This window comes from Myotis lucifugus, unplaced genomic scaffold (genome assembly GCF_000147115.1).
Source record: "Myotis lucifugus unplaced genomic scaffold, Myoluc2.0 scaffold_5, whole genome shotgun sequence".
NCBI classification, from domain to species: Eukaryota; Metazoa; Chordata; class Mammalia; order Chiroptera; family Vespertilionidae; genus Myotis; species Myotis lucifugus.
In genome coordinates, this window is record NW_005871053.1 from 14,575,760 (window position 1) to 14,595,585 (window position 19,826).

The 19,826-nt window shown below is 37.4% G+C and overlaps 1 protein-coding gene across 1 annotated transcript in view; it reads left to right on the forward strand.

The window, feature by feature from the left end:
- The window catches only part of TTC21B (tetratricopeptide repeat domain 21B), a 64,677-nt gene that overhangs the window by 33,031 nt on the left and 11,820 nt on the right, over nucleotides 1-19,826 (forward strand). The window contains exons 17-26 of the mRNA XM_023743585.1: nucleotides 1,983-2,221; nucleotides 4,714-4,786; nucleotides 5,391-5,501; nucleotides 6,238-6,373; nucleotides 7,957-8,063; nucleotides 12,367-12,555; nucleotides 13,647-13,757; nucleotides 14,706-14,787; nucleotides 17,980-18,130; nucleotides 18,319-18,480. Of these exons, the coding sequence (XP_023599353.1) occupies nucleotides 1,983-2,221; nucleotides 4,714-4,786; nucleotides 5,391-5,501; nucleotides 6,238-6,373; nucleotides 7,957-8,063; nucleotides 12,367-12,555; nucleotides 13,647-13,757; nucleotides 14,706-14,787; nucleotides 17,980-18,130; nucleotides 18,319-18,480 (1,361 nt within the window). The remainder of the gene's footprint in view (nucleotides 1-1,982; nucleotides 2,222-4,713; nucleotides 4,787-5,390; nucleotides 5,502-6,237; nucleotides 6,374-7,956; nucleotides 8,064-12,366; nucleotides 12,556-13,646; nucleotides 13,758-14,705; nucleotides 14,788-17,979; nucleotides 18,131-18,318; nucleotides 18,481-19,826) is intronic.

Below are 19,826 nucleotides of genomic sequence, written 5' to 3' on the forward strand. Positions count from 1 at the left end.
GGATGATGCTGTTTGCAGCTGTCACACACCCTTCAGGGTGGGGGTCCCCACTGGGTGCCTGCCAGTCTGGTGAGGGGCTGAGGGCTGTTTTCAGGCTGGTGGGTGACTGAAGCTCCCAACCGCTCCTTTTTTTCTTTCTTTTTTTATTCTGGGCCAAGGCCTCTGCTTCTGAAAGCCGGTATCTGGTTTGTTTCGGTTCTATAATCAAAACACTGTATCATCTCCAGCTCTGAGATCCCGGCCGGCTGGCTGAAAGCTGGTTTCTGGGGTTTTGTTTAGCTTCTATATTTGTTACAATGTTTCAAACTGCCAGCTCAGGTGCCGGCAGCAGCAGGCGGGGAATGTTGGAGTCCTCCTTCACTGAAGCAAGCAAGCCTCATGTTCGCTTCCAGCTGCCTGGCTGCCGGCCGCCATCTTGGCTGGCAGTTAATTTGCATATCGCTCTGATTAGCCAATGGGAAGGGTAGCGGTCGTACGCTAATTACCATGTTTCTCTTTTATTAGATAGGATATGTTAGTAGGAAATGAAAAAGCTATCCTGACCAAGTAGTAAAATTTAGGAAATTTATTTCTCACTACTTTTCACCAAATCATGTACTTTTTGCAAGCCCCTGAAGTTAGACATAGTTTACACTTGGAAGACATTAAGTATCATTGTACTTAGATTGGCTACCATAGAATGTTACAACATAGCATAACATAATATAGCATAATATAACGTAATGTGAATAACAATACAATGTAATATGACATATTATGAAATGTATTAATATGTATAATAGTATTATAATGTATGATTACCCCAGCTATAGTTATAATTCTGTGAATTCCTAAAGGCTTCACACACACATGTACACACAAGTACTACTAAAATAAAATGAAAGTACCAACCTGAAATTCTAGTACTTGAGGAAACAAAAGAACCAGTGGATGAATAACAACTTTGATAAACTTATAGGACAGCCATAAAATCAAATGCTTTAAAAAATAATAATACAGATGGATGGATGGATGGATAGGTGGAAGATAGCAGGTAATTCTGAGAGAATTCAAGAAAATGAAGAACTTAATGTCATTGATACCTGGTTTTTAGATTGTAGCAGGTGCTAATTTATTTTTATATTTCAGTGGAAGTTAAGAAGGCTACTCTATATAATAAAAGGCTTTGGAGTCAGGCTGCCTGAGCTTGAATTCTGGTCTATCATTTGTTAACTTCTTTACTCTCTAAATCTCAATTTCCTTACTGCAGGGTAGGGGTAATAATAGTAACTACCTTACAGGTTGTTTGTGAGAATTAGATAGGTTAATACAATGCTGGGTGCAAAGTAAATGCTTATCTATAATAATAAAAGTTTAATATGCTAATTAGACCGGACAGCCTAACGACCTTCTGGACGTCATTTCAGAGTCCTTCCGAATGAAGCTGCTGCGGCGGGGGCCGAGGCAGAGGTGGTTAGGGGCGATTGGACAGGCAGGCGAGCAGTTAGGGGCAATCAGGCAGGCAAGTGAGTGGTTAGGGGCAGGCAGGCAGGTGAGTAGTTAGGAGCCAGCGGTCCTGGATTGCAAGAGGGATGTCTGACTGCCTGTTTAGGCCCTATCTTGGGATCAGGCCTAAACAGACAGTTGGACATCCCCTGAGGGGTCCCGGATTGCGAGAGGGTACAGGCCGGGCTGAGGCACCCCCCCCCTTCCCCTGTGCACAAATTTCGTGCACCGGGCCTCTAGTTAAATTATAGTAGTGGTGTCTCTTGTGTAGCAACTGCTGTTGTCTCAGTTATGTAAACACTTGTCAGCTAACCAGTTACCTGAATTTGGTTTCTGCATTTAGTTTTAAATTTTTGTGCTTTTTAAAAATCCATCAGTATTTCATGAATATCCTAATTGTGCTAGCATTTTTTGTTCATTCTGTTTTCATAGAAAATCCTCATTTCTAGTATAATTTGTTGAATATTTTGAATGTTATTTTTATTTCATCCTTACAGCATGAGGCAGCAAAAGTGTTACAAGATGCTATCCATGAATTTTCTGGGACATATGAAGAATTGCGTGTTACCATTGCTAATGCAGACCTAGCTCTGGCCCAAGGAGATGTTGAGCGGGCTTTAAGCATGCTTCAAAATGTTACATCCGAACAGCCTTATTTCATAGAGGTCAAAGAAAAAATGGCAGATATATACCTGAAGCATAGAAAAGAGAAAATGTTATATATCACTTGCTATAGGTAAATGGTTATTTGAATGCATTTACCTCCTAAAATTAATTCCCAAATTTGTTTTACTTCTCTTTTAAGTGTTTTGTGGATACTTTATAGATCCTTGCCTTCATGTTCTCACTTCCTTCTCCTACCATCAACCACAGTCACTCTAGCCAAGCTACTCTCTCAAAAACATAAGCAGAGGTCCTCAAACTTTTTAAACAGGGGGCCAGTTCACTGTCCCCTAGACATTCCAAACATGCACACTGCGGGCCCGGGACGAATTGGTTGCTAAGCAGCACAGGCAGCGGTGGCAAAAACACCCGGTGGGCCGGATAAATGTTTTCGGCGGGCCGCATGTGGCCCACGGGCCGTAGTTTGAGGACCCCTGACATAAAGCATAATACTTATAATTACTTCAACCTGTGGCTCATTCTGGTTTCTCAGTTCTCCTCCCTCATCAGATGTTACTTTTAGACATCTTTCTGTTGGGGGAAGGGAACGAACAACAGTTATATGTATTAATAATTTAAGACAATTATGTAATGTAACATCAATTCAGGGGCTAGATCAGGGGTGGGCAAACTTTTTGACTCGAGGGCCACAATGGGTTCTTAAACTGGACCGGAGGGCTGGAACAAAAGCATGGATGGAGTGTTTGTGTGAACTAATATAAATTCAAAGTAAACATCATTACATAAAAGGGTACGGTCTTTTTTTTTTTTAGTTTTATTTATTTCAAACGGGCCGGATCCGGCCCGCGGGCCGTAGTTTGCCCACGGCTGGGCTAGATGGTCATGTGTAATTCCTTAATATAATAGACTAGAGGCCCGATGCATGAAATTCATGCCAGAGGCTCAGCCCTCGCAACCGAGGCTGCTTGCCTCGGCCTTCGCAGCCCCAGCTTCGTCCAGAAGGTCATCCAGAAAGATGTCCAGAAGGTCGTTTGGCTGTCCGGTCTAATTAGCATATTATGCTTTTATTATTATAGATACAGAAAAAGAATTATGGTTTAGTATATACTACACTAAGGTATGGATTACAAATGTTCCTTGGAGGAAGGAAAGGGCTTTAAAAGTTATATTGTGGCTGGCCAGTGAGCTCAGGTTGTTGAATGTCATCCCATACCCAAAAGGTGACAGGTTCGATTCCCGGTCAGGGCACATACTCAGTTTAGGATTCAAACTCCTAGTCGGGGCATGTGTGGGAGACAAACAATCGATGTTTCTCTCTCACATTGATGTTTCTCTCTCTCTCCCTTCCTCTCTCTCTAAAATCAATAAAAATAAATTAATTAAAAGTTATATTCTGATGCCCTTAGGAGTTATTGGGATACACAACACATACACACGGACATATACACACATGCACACACAGAGGTTGCTTTTACTCTTCCACCTGGACAAACAGATAAAAACACATGCACACACTCCACATAAGAGAAAAATTAACATTTTTAACTTTTGAAAACAGTAAAATACTGATGAATTAAGTTGTCAAACCAAGTCAAATTGGTTCATCTAATATATATATATATCAAAGCTCAGAAATCTGCTCAGATTCTTTTTTTTGTCTCTTTAAATCCTTTTATTTTTTAATTAAATCTTTATTGTTGAAAGTATTGACATGTCCTCCCCCTCTCTAGCCTGCTCCCATCCCTCCTCCCATGCTTAGATTCTTTGTAGGTGCTGTGTGATTCAAAGAAAGGGAGCAGTACCCCAATATAGATAGATGAACTAAAGTTTCTACATCACATTTCCTAAAGATGAGCACTATCATCTCTAATGGTGAAAGTGTTTCCAAATAGGGTTGATTTGTTTGAATGCAGTATAATATAATAGTTAAAAGCATAGGTTTCTGTTTCAGGCAGATCTGACACATTAGCTGTAGACAAACTCAGCGTCATCTGTAAAATCAAAACAATAATTCTCTTTCTCATAAGAGTTTTTGACCAAATACTAGTAAATGAGATACTATATGTTAAAGACTTAATATCACATTCTTATTTGAGTAACTTTGGTATTTTGACTTTTACTAGTTAAATCTTGCAGGTAAAAAATAAACAGGAAATACTGAAGTAGAAGACTGGATATTTTTTAAAGTAACTCATTTCAGCACATGGTTAATGCCATGAATACCAGAGCTCAAGATACATAGGAGAATAAGTGGTGTGTCTCCACCCCTCCCCCCCCACTCCATTCTTTTTGGTACCTTTACTTCCATGTCATTTCAAAATTAAACATAACAAAATATATTTCTGGATACAATTTATCCACCTGTACTCTGTTTCCTGCATTTCAGAAAATGTAAAGACTTAATGAAAAAATGATTGACCTAGCATAAACAGTCTGGTTGTGGGTATGGTGGTTTTGTTTTTTGTTTCTGTTTTTCACAGTGTTACACTGTTGGATATGTAGAAGGTACTCTGAAGGTTATTGGGTAATTGAAATAAATGTGCTTACCTTTTAGAAGAAGATATTTGTATTCAATATACTAAATAGTGTTGGTCTGATTTCCAGAGAAATTGCTGAAATAATGCCCAGCCCTCATTCTTTCCTTCTCCTTGGAGATGCATACATGAATATTCAAGAGGTAAATTTCTGATGCTACTGACCTTAGACTTTTAAAAAATCTTTGTGATTAGTATAGCATCCCAAATTAAAAGGAATTTGGTTTTCTAAATAATGTTTACTTAATATTCAAGATTCAGTCATCACAATGAAAGGAGACAACCATTACAATAAAAGCATGCTTTTCTTTTCAAATTGAGATCCAATAATTCAACACTATCATTATTTAAAATAGAGATGGTATCAGAAGCAAGTTAAGAGGATCCTTTAAACAGAAGGATGAAGAGAACTATTAGCTATGTGGTGTTTTCTTCAAAGGGAAGCAGTACTCTGACTCTATCTGGCTTTTGTGATGACTGCCAGAAATGAAAAGTCAAGAACTTTTCTCAGATTATTATTTATGAAGGCAAGAGACAATTAACATGGGTGGGAATATACTGATAAGTTATACCTATGCTGGTGACTGTCACCTTTCTGAAATTATTAAGGTTTCTAGACTTAAATATATGCTTTATTAATCTTATTAAATATTCCAAATGAAAAACATAATTATATAAATGTTGCCATTAGTGGAATCCAGCCAACCTCTTTATCTATTGCCTATTTTTTGTGTCTGTCAACATTAGCCTGAAGAAGCCATAGTAGCATATGAGCAAGCATTAAATCAAAACCCAAAAGATGGAACACTGGCAAGCAAAGTTGGGAAAGCACTTGTGAAAACTCATAACTATTCAAAGGCAAGTACTTTATAGTTTAAAATATATTTATTGGGTCAAATTTTTCAAAGTCTGCTCTATGATAGGCCTTCAGCAAACACCGTTTGTATCTTGATGGTTGTAAAACTCCAAATTTGTGTCCACGAGCTGGAATTTGTGCTAAAGGCTTTCTCTTGTCTCAAATTCTTGTTCACTGCATTTTGCAAAGACTGTTTGGACTAAAGTTTACTTCAGGCCTCATCTTACACCTAAATTCTTAATCACTAAACCAGTTGCTATTAACATCTCTTTCATTATATGACAAAGCATAATAGATGTCCTTTCTCTGGAATGAATTTTGGTAAGCTATGTGCTTTGAGGGTTGGGTTTGGTTTTTGTTAGTTTGTTTGCCTCTTAGAGAAAATGGATATTCTTTAGTTGTATTTTTGCTCTATTCCTGGTAACTGTTGAACATTTATATAACAGCTAGCAAAGTATTTGCATTTGATAAAGTTCACTGGCTTCTGGAATAAAACCATTAATTTTTTTTTCACCAAGCACTCTGTTAATAAGCTACTTATACAAGAAATGCTAGTTGCCTTGTGTGATGTTTGATTCTCTGAGGAAAATGGCATAGTTAACTGGTAGTGCAGACACATGCCTAAGCTTCTCCGTGTTGTTTTCAGTTATGTGTATGTTTTAAATCTGTGTAAGTTACCTATGCTTGAATGCCATTCTCATTGCCTCTTTCTTCCTAACCAAAATGGATTTTGTTTAGGCAATCACTTACTATGAAGCTGCACTGAAAAATGGACAAAATTATCTTTGCTATGACCTGGCAGAGCTTTTATTAAAATTGAAGTGGTATGACAAAGCAGAAAAAGTCCTTCAACATGCTCTAGCTCATGAACTTGGTATGAAAATATTCCTGATTTGAAAAAAAGTACACCTGATATACCTTATCTTTTTTATTTTTGTATTATATAAATGTGTATTTGTATTCCCAGTATTTTATATGTGAAGTTGTTTATTTCATTGATCTGAATATCACTCTATTAAAATAAGATATTTGAAAAATCTACAACAGATTTATGAAACAGTTAATTGTGTTACAGAAAGATACTTCCCAAAATGATGTAAAGGAAAGTTCTTTTAAATTGCATCTATGTCTGATGTTTAAACAAATAAACATTTTTATTATAAGTTTTTTAAAAATGTATTTTTATTGATTTCAGAGAGGAAGAGAGAAAGAGAGAGAAACAGAAACATCAATAATGTAACATTAAAGAAATAATTTAAATAAACCACTTTAAACAGACTGGCACAGACCACGTACTTCTTAAATGGTGGAAGAAACATATTTCTGTTAATTATTTAGGGTTCTTTTACTACTCTTAGATCACAAAGTAATAATACTAAATATTTAAATCGCACTTAACCACATGCCACACTTTATTTTAATTGCTTTGCATATGGTAACTTACGTTGTACTTATTAACTTTAAATATTATACGAGAACCCTATGAAATAGGTACTATTATTTCCCCTCTTTTTCACATGGAAGGGAGGCACAGAATAGTTAAGTACTTGTTCAAGGTTAAATAGCTAATAAATGATGACGCCTAAATTTGAAACCAGACTGGTTGGCATCACAATTGGTGTTCTTACTGGTTACGATTCATAGCCTATCAAATAATCTATTATTTTAAAAAACAGCACTTCTTCATTACATGCAGCAGATATTCTATCTTATCTTTTAACTAGAGGCCTGGTGCATGAAATTCATGCACAGAGGGGTGTCCCTCAGCCCAGCCTGCACCCTCTCCCAATCTGGGACATCCCTCTCACAATCCGGGACTGCTGGCTCCTAACCACTCGCCTGCCTGCCTGCCTGATTGCCCCTAACCACTTCTGCCTGCCAGCCTGATTGCCCCCTAACTGCTCCCCTGCCAGCCTGATTGATGCCTAATTGCTCCCCTGCCAGCCTGGTCACCCCCAACTGCCCTCCCCTGCTAGCCTGGTCGCCCCAACTGCTCTCCCCTGCCGGCCCGATTGCCCCCCACTGCCCTCCCCTGCCGACCATCTTGTGGCAGCCATTTTGTGATGATGTGGGGGCGTCACGTGAGGGCGCGAGGGCCACCTAGGCTTTTATTAGTATAGATGACTTCAATAAGCAGAAATTTTATATACTTAAGAACAAAAATTGAAATTATTAACTAAGTTATTATATTGTAACTTCTAAATATATGTCTTAAAAAAAACCTCCAGTTTTTACCCAGTTCTTTATTTTTTTCTTCCAAGCTATTTGTATCTTGTAAAACAAAAACAAAAAAAAACAAGCATGGCCATTCCTCAGTTAACTGACTGAAAATTTTTTAACTTTGTTCACTATTTTTCAAAACCATTCTTTCCAAAGACCATTTTTTAAACTGGTTGAAAAATGTAAGCATTTGTTTAAAATTAATATTTTCCCCCAATGTATTCAATTCTTTCATAGTAAATGAATTGTCAGCTGTCATGGAAGATGGACGTTTGCAAGTTCTTCTAGCAAAAGTTTACAGTAAAATGGAAAGACCTGGTGATGCAATCACTTCATTACAACAGGTAAATGCATTTGTTTGTGAGGGTGGTTGTAGGTGGAGGATGGATGCAGAAGGAAATATGCCACATGTAAGAGTAAACCAATCTCTTTTGACCCATCATTCACAGAAAATAAGTCAAAGTGGAAATGATTGAATGCCTATGGATTATACAGTTTAAATATATTATTGCTAATTATTATACCAAATAGGGAAGTTGATTTTTTAATTCTGTTTTACAGCTGAGGAAGTTTGGTTTAAAGCTTTTGTGAAGTCATATAATAGGTGGGACTTGACATGAATTTTTTTTCTTCCTTTATATCTTCTTTAATTTATTTTAATATTTTGTTGTTTACACTGTAGGGGTTTTGCACACTTTTCCTTTGAACTGTTCCCTAAGTAGCTGATATTTTTAATGATTTTTCCATTTCTAGTTTGCTAACAATTTTTTATAAATTAAATTTTATCATAATTCACTTTATACATCTATCAGGATACTCATGTGACTTTTCTCCTATTTTTTTTTCTGTAAATGTGATATATAAAATTGATTTTCAGATGTTAAATCACCGTGATAGCCCTGAAATATGTCATTTTTTGTAGTTTTTTTAAAACAATAACTGGAATTTAAAGATATTAGCTAGTATTTTGTTCAAGATTTGTATATCTATGTTCATGAAAGATACTGATCTATAGACTAATGCTATTTTTTTAACATTTGGAACAATTTGATATTAAAACCATTGGTACTTCAAGGCTTCTTGATGGAAGATTTTTATTAATGGATTCAACGTCTATAATGGATCTTAGAGTGATCATTTTAAAATTTCGCTTATGTTGGTTTAGATGGCTATATTTTTAAGCAATTTTTTATTTCATTAAATTGTCAAATTAATTGACATATTTGTTCATTATATCTTAACTGTTGAAAATCTGGAAATACTGTAGAAATATCTTCTTTTATATTCCTGATATTGGTCATTTTCCTTCTGTTATTAATGATCAGTTATGCCAGGGGCTTATTATAATAATACTAGAGGCCTGGTGCACGACATTTGTGCACTGGAGGAGGGGTGTCCCTCTGCCCAGCCTGCACCCTCTTCAATCTGGGACCCCTGATGAGAGGTGCTGGACCGGCAGTTGGACATCCCTCTCACAATCCGGGACTGCTGGTTCCCAACTGCTCACCTGCCTGATTGCCCCTAACCACTTCTGCCTGCTAGCCTGATCACCCCCTAACCACTCCCCTCCCAGCCTGATTGACGCCTATCTGCTCCCCTGCTGGCCCAGTCGCCCCCAACTGCCCTCCCCTGCGGCCATCTTGTGGCTGTGGGCACCACCATCTTTGAGGATGGGGCAGTCAATTAGCATATTCCCTCCTTATTGGCTGTGGGTGCCGCCATCTTTTCGACAGCGTGGGGGTCAATTATCATATTCCCTCTTTATTAGATAGGATTCTCAGAGAACCAACTTTTTCCTTTTCTGGCTTGATGAATGTTTGCTTTTTTACCTCACTAAATAGTTTTCTCTACTATCTTTGGATATGGTTTACTAATCTTTTTCTAGACTATTGAAATACTCCATTAGGTAGTAACATAGGCTGGGTTAGCCTTTGTTCTTTTCTTATTTATTTAAGGTAATAAATTTATCTCTAAGCATTGCTTTAGATACACCCCACAAGTCTATTATTGTTCAGTTTATAATATTTCCTTACTTCTACTTTGATCACTTCTTTGACTCATGGGTTATTTATAAGTATAGTGTTTATCCAGGGATCTCACTTCTAGGAACATATCCTAAGAAGACTGAAACACTAATAAGAAAGAATATATGCACCCATGTGCTCATAGCAGCATTATTTACAATAACTAAGATGTGGGAACAGACCAAGTGCCCATCAGTAAATGTGTGGATAAAAAAAGCTGTGGTACATTTACACAATGGAATAGTATGCAGTAGTAAAAAAACAGGATCTCTTACTCTTTGAGAAAACATGGAAGGACCTGGAGAATATTATGCTAAGCAAAACAAGCCAGTCAGAGAAAGACAAGTTTCACATGATTTCACTTACATGTAGAATCCAATGAACAAAATAAACTGTTGAATAAAATAGATCCAGAGACATGGAGACTGAAGATTCTAAGAGGAAAAGGGGGTTGGGTGGGTGGAAAGAGGTTAACCAAGGATCTTATATGCATACTAGAGGCCCAGTGCATGACATTTGTGCACTTGGGGAGTGGGGGATACCTCAGCCTGGCCTGCCCCCTTTCACATTCCAGGAGCCCTCAGGGGATGTCCAACTGACAGCTTAGGCCCACTCCCCAGTGTTAAGCGTCTGCTCCTGTGTTAAGCGTTTGCCCCCTGGTGGCCAGTGCGTGTCATAGTGACTGGTCGTTCCACCATTCAATTGATTTGCATATTACCCTTTTATTATATAGGATATACATAATCCATGGACACAGACAATAGTGAGGTGGAGGACTGAGGAGGGGATAGGAATGAGAAGGAGGAGATCAATGGGGGAGGGGTGAAGGGAACATCTGTAATACTTTGAACCATAAAGATAAATTTTAAAAAATTTAAAGTGATAACTATTGCATATGGAAATAACATAGTAAGCACTTAATATATGGCAGTTATTTTTCACAGCATATAGTTATAAATATGGTTTGAAGTAAAATCTGTTTATGTATAAAAAATAAAAGTAATAGTGCTCAATTTCCAGGCAGTTCCATTTTTTGTTATCTTTTTTATAATTATTTCTAGTTTAATTTTGCTGTGGTCAGACATGGTTTGAATGATTCAGCCCTTTGACATTTGTTAAAGCTTGCTTTATGCCCTACATTGTAATCAATTTTGGTACAGTTTCCATGTGGATCTTAAATAATGTTGTTGACTGGGTCATTTGTTCATTGATTTGCCCCACATCTTCGCTGAGCTTGAAGTAGAACATAGAGCATCTCACTATTTTTGCTTTCTAGAATACCACTCTTTTGACCTCATTTTCATGTACCCAGAAGAGTTTTGCATTCTGTGCAACTTATTTATCAAATGTTTTGGTTTTGAGCTTTAGCTAACAGAAGTTCTAATTCTTTAATTGCAGGAAAATTCTAGGGGAAATCACTTTTTAGCAAATTATCTTTTCTGTGAAAAACATCTAAGTAAATCAGAAATAAAGAATCTATATGCCATAAAACACTTAACAATTTTATAATTTTATAAAATTTTAATTGATAAGTACAGACTTATATTTGGTTATGCTTCTTTCACTTAATATTCATTTCTGTGGATTTTACCAGCATGTCTATGTAGCTACAACTCCATCATATAAAAGTAAAATTTCATGAAACAGTCTTAACCTTCACCAAATGCTGTATCTAATAATATTCTCTAGTCCTTTCTCTTTCATTTCCAGAAAAATGCTTATTATAATGTCCTAAGTTAATGTTAGGACCTGTGATTCCAAAACATACTCAGCTTTAGACCAGCTTCATTAAACACCAGTTGTCAACCAGCATTTTGACAGGGGTCTCCAAAAGGGCTCCCTGTGTGTAGCATAATGTGTGGCAGATGGTGAACATTCACTGTTTGTTACATGAACACATGAATGCATTAGTGAATGATTAGCTCAAAGTTAAATTTTATTGTGCAGGCTTAAAGCACAGGAGTTCTCTGTCACTTATTAAAGGAAGGTCTCAGTGTGTCAGAAAACAGATCTGTGGGTGGAAAGGCTAATGTTCTTCTAATTTAGCAACCTTCTCTACATTCTTACCCTGAGGAAGACCCCAGCCTTCCTTCTGGTTGTCTGTGAACAGTGTAGGACCATATGTATGTATACACCAAAAATTGATTAGCCATTTTCCATTCTTAGACATTGGGCTATTTCAGAGATTTTTTTGTTTTACTTTTGCTGTTTCTTCGTTTTTACAACAAATAACAGAATGCTTTTTTTTTTCTTTATAACAAATAACATGTTTTAAGTCATTTCCTCAATACCTTTCAAAGAGTGGAACATTTTTTCCAAATGTTGGTTTTATGGTTGTATTGTTCCCTAGTGAGCTTCCTGCACATGTCCTTATAACAGTGGGAAAGACTCAGTGATTTTTAGTACTTCAGTTGAAAAGTATAGGCATGCTGGCTCATTTGTGAACAAGTGCATGTTTAAGACCTCAACTAAGATATTTTCTTTGGGTCAGAATTTGTTAGCTCAAGGGCCAATAATGCTTTAATAAATCTTCTATAAAGTTTATATTGTGTGTTCATATTGAGAATTTGTTAGTTTCTACTTCTTTTTAAAAAAAATCCTTTTTATCCTTATTTTTTCCTAGGCTAGAGAATTACAAGCTCGGGTACTAAAACGTGTTCAGATGGAACAACCAGATGCAGTTCCTGCACAGAAACATTTAGCAGCTGAAATTTGTGCAGAGATTGCAAAACATTCTGTTGCTCAGCGAGATTATGAAAAAGCAATTAAGTTTTATAGAGAAGCGCTTGTTCATTGTGAAACAGATAATAAGGTCAGAACCTTCATAAAAATTTAAGCACCTTTTTTTCCAGATGTCATCTAATTTCTCCAAATGTAAAATTCGTATCAGCTTATTAAAAAAGATTTGAAAAGAAATATAACAAAAATACAAGTTAAAAATTAATACTGTGTCTAGAAATCCTTCAAAATAGTTATGCCTTTAATAATATTAGAATCTAAAAATTATGATGGAATAAATGACAAAGTAAATCTGTAAGCTCTTTGATGTTCAATATTCATTTGTGTTTTAGTAATTACTTTAAAACAACTTCTCAGTCTCAAATAAGTATCTGGCTCTAGATGACTCAATTCAGCTTACTACACAGCCCTTGTACACCTCTTTTTAAATTACTGGATATGCAGAAATGACTAGATTGAATCTCTTAACTCAAATGGCACAGTTTGGGAGTAAATGTAAAGGTAATATTGATGTAGAAAGCATATACTGTATAAACTAAAAGTGTAATTTCTCAGATGTTGATAGATTAAATTTTTTTCTTAGAAATCTCTAAAAATAGCTAAATACTTAAATAAGTGATGTATAACAAAAGGCAATCGTATTCTAGAATTTAAAGTTAAGGATTGAGCATTTTGAAGTTAATACAATTCTTTCAGATATAAGGCAAAAATAACCTTTTTTAAGGCATTACCAAATAGGCACCTGGTTCCATGATGGCTGAAGGAGCTATAATTCTAGTTTCAGTATAAAGCATACCTTGGGAATTGTCTGTTTCAGGCTTTTTATTTTACAAATGAGAAAACAGGTTCTGAGAGGTAAGAGAGACTTGGCCCCATCATGGGAAATCTTGGACCAGAATCTAATTTCCCGATTTAAGCCAGTGTTCTTTTCACAATGTTTTGTGTCTCTCTACTTTTCAAGTGAGTTAACACCCATTTTTCCTTTTTTTTTTCCTCAGGTATAAGAGAAAAGAAAGATGAGTGTGCCTATAGTTTTCCTATCTATCATGCTTGGCATTTTTACTCCGATAACTTTGATCAACTAAAGGTTAATCTGTGTGCAGACAATGTCCTCAGGCACTGTTTATTCCAGTCTCTCACTAATCGTGCCCTGATTGTCCATAGATAATGTTGGAGCTGGCACGATTATACCTGGCACACGATGACCCTGAGGCCTGCCTGCGGCACTGTGCCCTACTTCTCCAGAGTGACCAGGACAATGAGGCTGCCACCATGGTTAGTCCCAGAGTCTTCAGTTCTGTAAGGCGGCTGTGTTTTAGGATCCACGGGGGAGTGTCACCCTTTACCCATAAAACTAATGCTAAACGAGAGGCCTGCCTCGTGTTGGCTTTTGGAAGAAATAACATTTTTAATATTTTACCAAAGAAGACTAAGATTCTTTTTTTATTTTATAAGAACGGTAAACCTGTTTTTCTAAATAAGGCCTGATTTGCTGTCGTGGGCCTAGTTAAATTTTCTTTATGCGTAAGAGGATGTGTGATCAGTCATGCGGTAAAGTCATAATTTGCTAAAGACTGACTTTTAAGTACTCAGACATGCTGGACTAATTTATAAGTTGCAGTGGGACTTTTGGAGTTACAGAAAAAACTTCCTTTATTGTTTTAAGATGGTGAGTTTTAAACAGAACTTTTTTTTTTTTCATTTTTACTGGGGCTGAGGTATTTGTTAGCTTTTCAAATAGCTATATAGATGACAGTCTGTGAGGTTTATTCAAGGTTACTACAAATGTGACTAGAAATGTAAGAAGTCTCCCTTTAAGACATATGATAAGAAAATCTCAATAGGTCTTGCTTATTTGAAATTCCTTTGAAATATTAAGAATTTAAGAGTGTTGTTGTTTTTAATCTTGTCATTTTAACAAGCCCAATGAGGCATCTTTCTATGATGGCACATAGAGTGTGCAATTTCCTAAAATTTCTGCTTTTAATATAACCACTTGAAGCATATTTTTCTGCTAAAATTCAGTTTGCGAACAGAGAATTCTGTTCACATCCTGATAACCTTCTGTTACACTGATCTCAGGGCTAATCCGTGTCAGGGGCTCCTTTCTGTAAACTTCCCTCCTGTTTTCAAACGTGTCCTCCTAGTGCTAAGTCTTGATGGGAGGAATATGCTTTGTAAGATATATGGCAATATTTTTAGATCCAACTTTTACTTTTATAGATGATGGCAGATCTCATGTTCAGGAAGCAGGACTATGAACAAGCAGTGTTTCATTTACAACAGCTTTTAGAACGCAAGCCAGGTAAATATTCATTGATTGTATTGGCTAATGCACTCAACTCCCTTTCTCCTCTTGGCTGTTATGCCATATCTGCCTTGGGTTCTAGACTCTATTTTATCCCTTTCTCCTTTTCTGAATGACTGTTTAAGATAGTGCACATAATATTTTCATTCTTTCTGTTTTAAGCTGTTCCCATCCTATCTAATAAAGAGGTAATTGACCATCACTCCAACACACAAGATGGCCGCCCCCATGTGGACACAAGATGGCCAGCAGGGGAGGGCAGTTGGGAGGAACCAGGCCTGCAAGGGAGGGCAGTTGGGGGGGACCCAGGCCTGCAGGGAAGGGCAGTTGGGGGCAGACCCATGCCTGCAGGGGAGGGAAGTTGGGGGGACCGAGGCCTGCAGGGGAGGGCAGTTAGGAGGGGCCGGGCCTGCAGGGGAGGGCATTTAGGGGTGACCAGGCCTGCAGGGGAGGGCAGATAGGGGCAATTGGGCAAGCAGGGGAGGGCAGTTAGGCATCGATCAGGCTGGCAGGGGAGTGGTTAGGGGGTGATCAGGCTGGCAGACAGAAGCAGTTAGGGGCATTCAGGCAGGTAGGCAGGCGAGCGGTTGGGAGCCAGCAGTCCTGGATTGTGAGAGGGATGTCCCAGATTGGAGAGGGTGCAAGCTGGGCTGAGGGACACCCCCCCACCCCTCGCACAAATTTCGTGCACCGGGCCTCTACTATTGCAATATTTCCCTTTGAGCCAATAATCCAACCTGATGTCTTTAAAAAAACAGACCTGTCCCCTTGTGTGTACATGTGTGTCTAAAAAACAGACCTCTCCCTTTGTATGTGTATGATATGTTTTTAATGATCTTAAAGAGAGAAATATCAATGTGAAAAACATTGATCAGTTGCCTTCTATACATGCTGACTGGGGATTGAACCCAAAACATTTTCAGTGTATGGGATGACGCTCCAACCAACTGATCCACCTGGCTTGGGCCCCTTGTTAATATTTTTAAGCCATTGATGACAATATTACCCTCACATGAAAGATTTGAAGAAGCACTCATCTAGAAGATGAATTTTGTCTCACCCAGCATCTCTCCAAAATAGCAATAACATAATTAGCTTAGTAGACTGGCTACTTTGGACTGTTCATAAGCACATATAAAATGAATTATTTATAAATTCAGTATAATAACCTTGTACTGCAAAAGTACCAAGTGACACAAAACCACACCTCCAAGCCTATACATGGTTTTTTCCTTTTGCCCATAATGAATTTTTTTAAAATATATTTAATTGATTTTTTACAGAGAGGAAGGGAGAGGGATAGAGAATTAGAAACATTGATGAGAGAGAAACATCAACCAGCTGCCTCCTGCACATCCCCTACTGTGGATGTGCCCGCAACCAAGGTACATACCCTTGACCGGAATCAAACCTGGGACCTTTCAGTCCGCAGGCTGATGCTCTATCCACTGAGCCAAACCAGTTAGGGCCCATAATGAATTTTTCCATCCTCATTCTTCCGCTATGTCTTTCCCTACACATAATCCAAAATATACACCTTTCACCAAATAAAAATCCCAACCTACTGCCACCACCAACATAAAATATCTCATGTGATGCTGAGTAGGGTGACCACCTACCTTGATTTGCCTAAGACTGAAGGGTCTCCGGGAAGACAGGGCTTTCAATGCTAAAACTAAAAAAGTCTCAGAAAATCAGGATAAGTTGGTCACACTAATAATGAATCACTTCACTCATGCCTCTTTATCACATAATTCTATTATTTTTCTGAAAGTATTTGTGCATATATTTGTCATCTCCATTAAACTGCAAACTCCAAGTTTGCAGGGATCATCTCACATCCATCTGATATCCCCACCATCAAACACGTTGTGGTGTAAAGCACACAGATGGTACAAAGTAAACGTTTATTGGTTGAATGGATTGGTGAATGGCTGTGCAATACTAAGTCATTTAAAAATGCAAAATAAGTAAGTTTTTACTGCCTATGTCAGCGGTTCTCAACCTGTGGGTCGCGACCCCTTTGGCGGTCGAACGACCCTTTCACAGGGGTCGCCTAAGACCATCCTGCATATCAGATATTTACATTACGATTCATAACAGTAGCAACATTACAGTTATGAAGTAGCAACGAAAATAATTTTATGGTTGGGTCACAACATGAGGAACTGTATTTAAAGGGCCAGAAGGTTGAGAACCACTGGCCTATGTGATATTTTATGTTTTGAATCTTGTGTTCTATTTGATTTCTAATAGGACTTTACAAACTCATCCACTGATCTGCTTTGTCAGAATTAATTCTAAAACCTATGATCTACTTACTTTATGTGTGCATTATTCCTCACCCTCAGTAGCACATTGAATACTTTAAAGTAAGGCTGTGTTTTAGCTTACTTGAGAAATGTACTGTCCAATTTGACTTAACCTTGCTGGTTAAAAATTCTCCTTATAGATCTAATTACTGCTCTCTTGAAAGATTACACTTTTTCACTCACAAAATCTCCAAATCCTCCCGAGTTCTCCTCTGCCCTCACAGCAATTGATTAACAAGTCCCATCAGTCCTGTCTGTTTAATAGCTAAGTGTCACATCCAGTCTCTCTTCTCCTAGCCCACGGCTCTAATTAAGGCCTGTGTCACTTCTCACCCAGATTAGTGCAATTTCCCTACTGATCTTCCAGCCTCTAGGTTCTTGCAGCTCTGTCTCATGATAGGACTGCTATATGAATTCTAAAAACCAACAACCACCCCAAACATGTCATTAGGATGTACTGTTCTTACCCCCTTGCGTGCTGCAGTAAACGGAAAAGGTTGTCTCACAGCCAGACTTGCCCTGCACAATCACATCAGCCCTCCTAAATTTTACAGTTGGAGTTTAGGTTATCTATACAGAGACTGTTTCTAGAATATGTTGGTCCTAGGAATGATTGAAAAGTAAGTTACAGCAAATGTGCATTTTTGTCTATTTGCCTACAGACCCTGTCTCACTATGATCTGACCAACCCACCCTTTATCGTTTGATTGATCATCCGGTTGTCCACACAGTCTCTTTAGGGATTATAACCCCAGAGGCGTTCCTTTGTTTACATTGTATTTCATTTAAAGTAAACTATACTTTTTAAAGTAGGATTATAACCATTAAAACAAAAGATATAAAATGTGTCTATATCTGAAATATTCTTTGTTTGTAGATAATTATATGACATTATCTCGCTTAATTGATTTCCTAAGAAGATGTGGAAAACTTGAGGATGTTCCAAGATTTTTCTTAATGGCTGAGAAACGTAACTCCAGAGCAAAATTGGAGCCAGGATATCAGTACTGTAAAGGACTGTATCTTTGGTAAATCTATTGGCAAATAAATCCTACGTAATAATTTTTTTCCTCATTGTGAATAAAGTAGAATATGCATTTCTTTGTTTTGAAAGATATCTACATTTTAGAATATGTTTATTTATCAAACAAACTATAAATGATTTAAAGTTTATAGTCAGTGATTGAAATAAGTCATTTTTTTAACATTTAACCAGGTATACTGGAGAACCAAATGATGCCCTTCGACATTTTAATAAAGCTCGGAAAGATAGTGAATGGGGCCAAAATGCCCTTTATAATATGATAGAAATCTGTTTGAATCCAGACAATGAAACTGTCGGAGGTGAAGTGTTTGAAAATCTAGATAGAGACCTGGGGTGAGTAGTGTTTGACAAATTACTCTTTTTTAAGAAACACATTGAAGATAATAAGCAAGGACACCTTACAAAAGAGAACTAAATTCTAGGGTAGCACTAATGAAGGGTTAGATTAAAAAAAAATCATAGCTAGAATAACTGTTCTCTGTAGCAAGCATGAATTACTTTTAGTAGGTTTCCTAAATCAGAAGAAACTTATACACTCCCCTACTCTGTGAAAAACAGGTACATTATAGAATTTGATCACTTTCACAAAACTGTCCACCCAATAATAGTAACTCTTTAAGAGATGGTGGTTATATGCCATACCCTTGTTTCTGTATACTCTATATGCATTGTCTTATTTATTCCCTACAGCAGTATTGTGAAATTAGCTCAGAGTTAACTTGTCTAATGTGATAGAGTTAGTAAGTGGTGGGGGCAAGATTTGGGCTGAGTTCTACCTGACTTCAAAGCCACTGTGTACACTGCTGTTAAGTGGTTATATTTCTACGAACCTGTATTTGTTGCTTGTCCTCTCCTTAAATTGGGCAAGGTATGGTGGGGGGTGCATAAGTATGTAAATATGTAAGGTATAGGGGTAGTTTCTACCTTCAGAAACATGTAATTTACCTAGGAGACAGGACAGTATCTGAAAGCATTCAATCTCTGACGAAACAGATCTTAAGTGTTACAGGAATTCATAGAACTCATAGCAGTGCAAAGCAATCAAGGGGAGTTGTATAAGGGAACGGGAGTAAATTAGAACCAGAATGCTGAGACATTTCAATGACAGATTTGAAGGCTTGGATTCTAGAGACCATGGCAAGTTTTAGAGTAGGGACAGACATGTTTGTCTTATGTTTGTTTTGAAGAGGCTAAGGTAAACTACTGTTAGGTGTCTATAGGCTATTCTTCAGCAAGTAGTTGAAAATATAAAACTAGAACTCAGAAAGGAGGCCATAGCCGGAGATACAGATTTGGAGGACATGTGCACAGAGTGGATGGTTGGAACCCCATGAATGGCCTCTCTGCAAGTAGAATGTAGTAAGAGAAATCTGAGAACTAAATTTTGGGCATGCTAACATTTAAGGGGACTGGAGGAGGAAGGGAAGTCAGAAAAGGCCAATCAGTGTGGTGGAAAGAGAACCAAAAAATGTGTAATGTTACAGAGTGAAGGGAGGGGAACTTTGAAGAAGGTAGTCAGCAGTGTGAAATGTTTTAGAGGAGATAAAACATAAGCCCTGAGAAAATGACCAATGTCTTTATTGAATGGGCTTTGAGAATTTAATTTTCTTTTATTAATTTATATATATATTAATATATATATACATATATATGTGTGTATGTATATATATGTATATGTA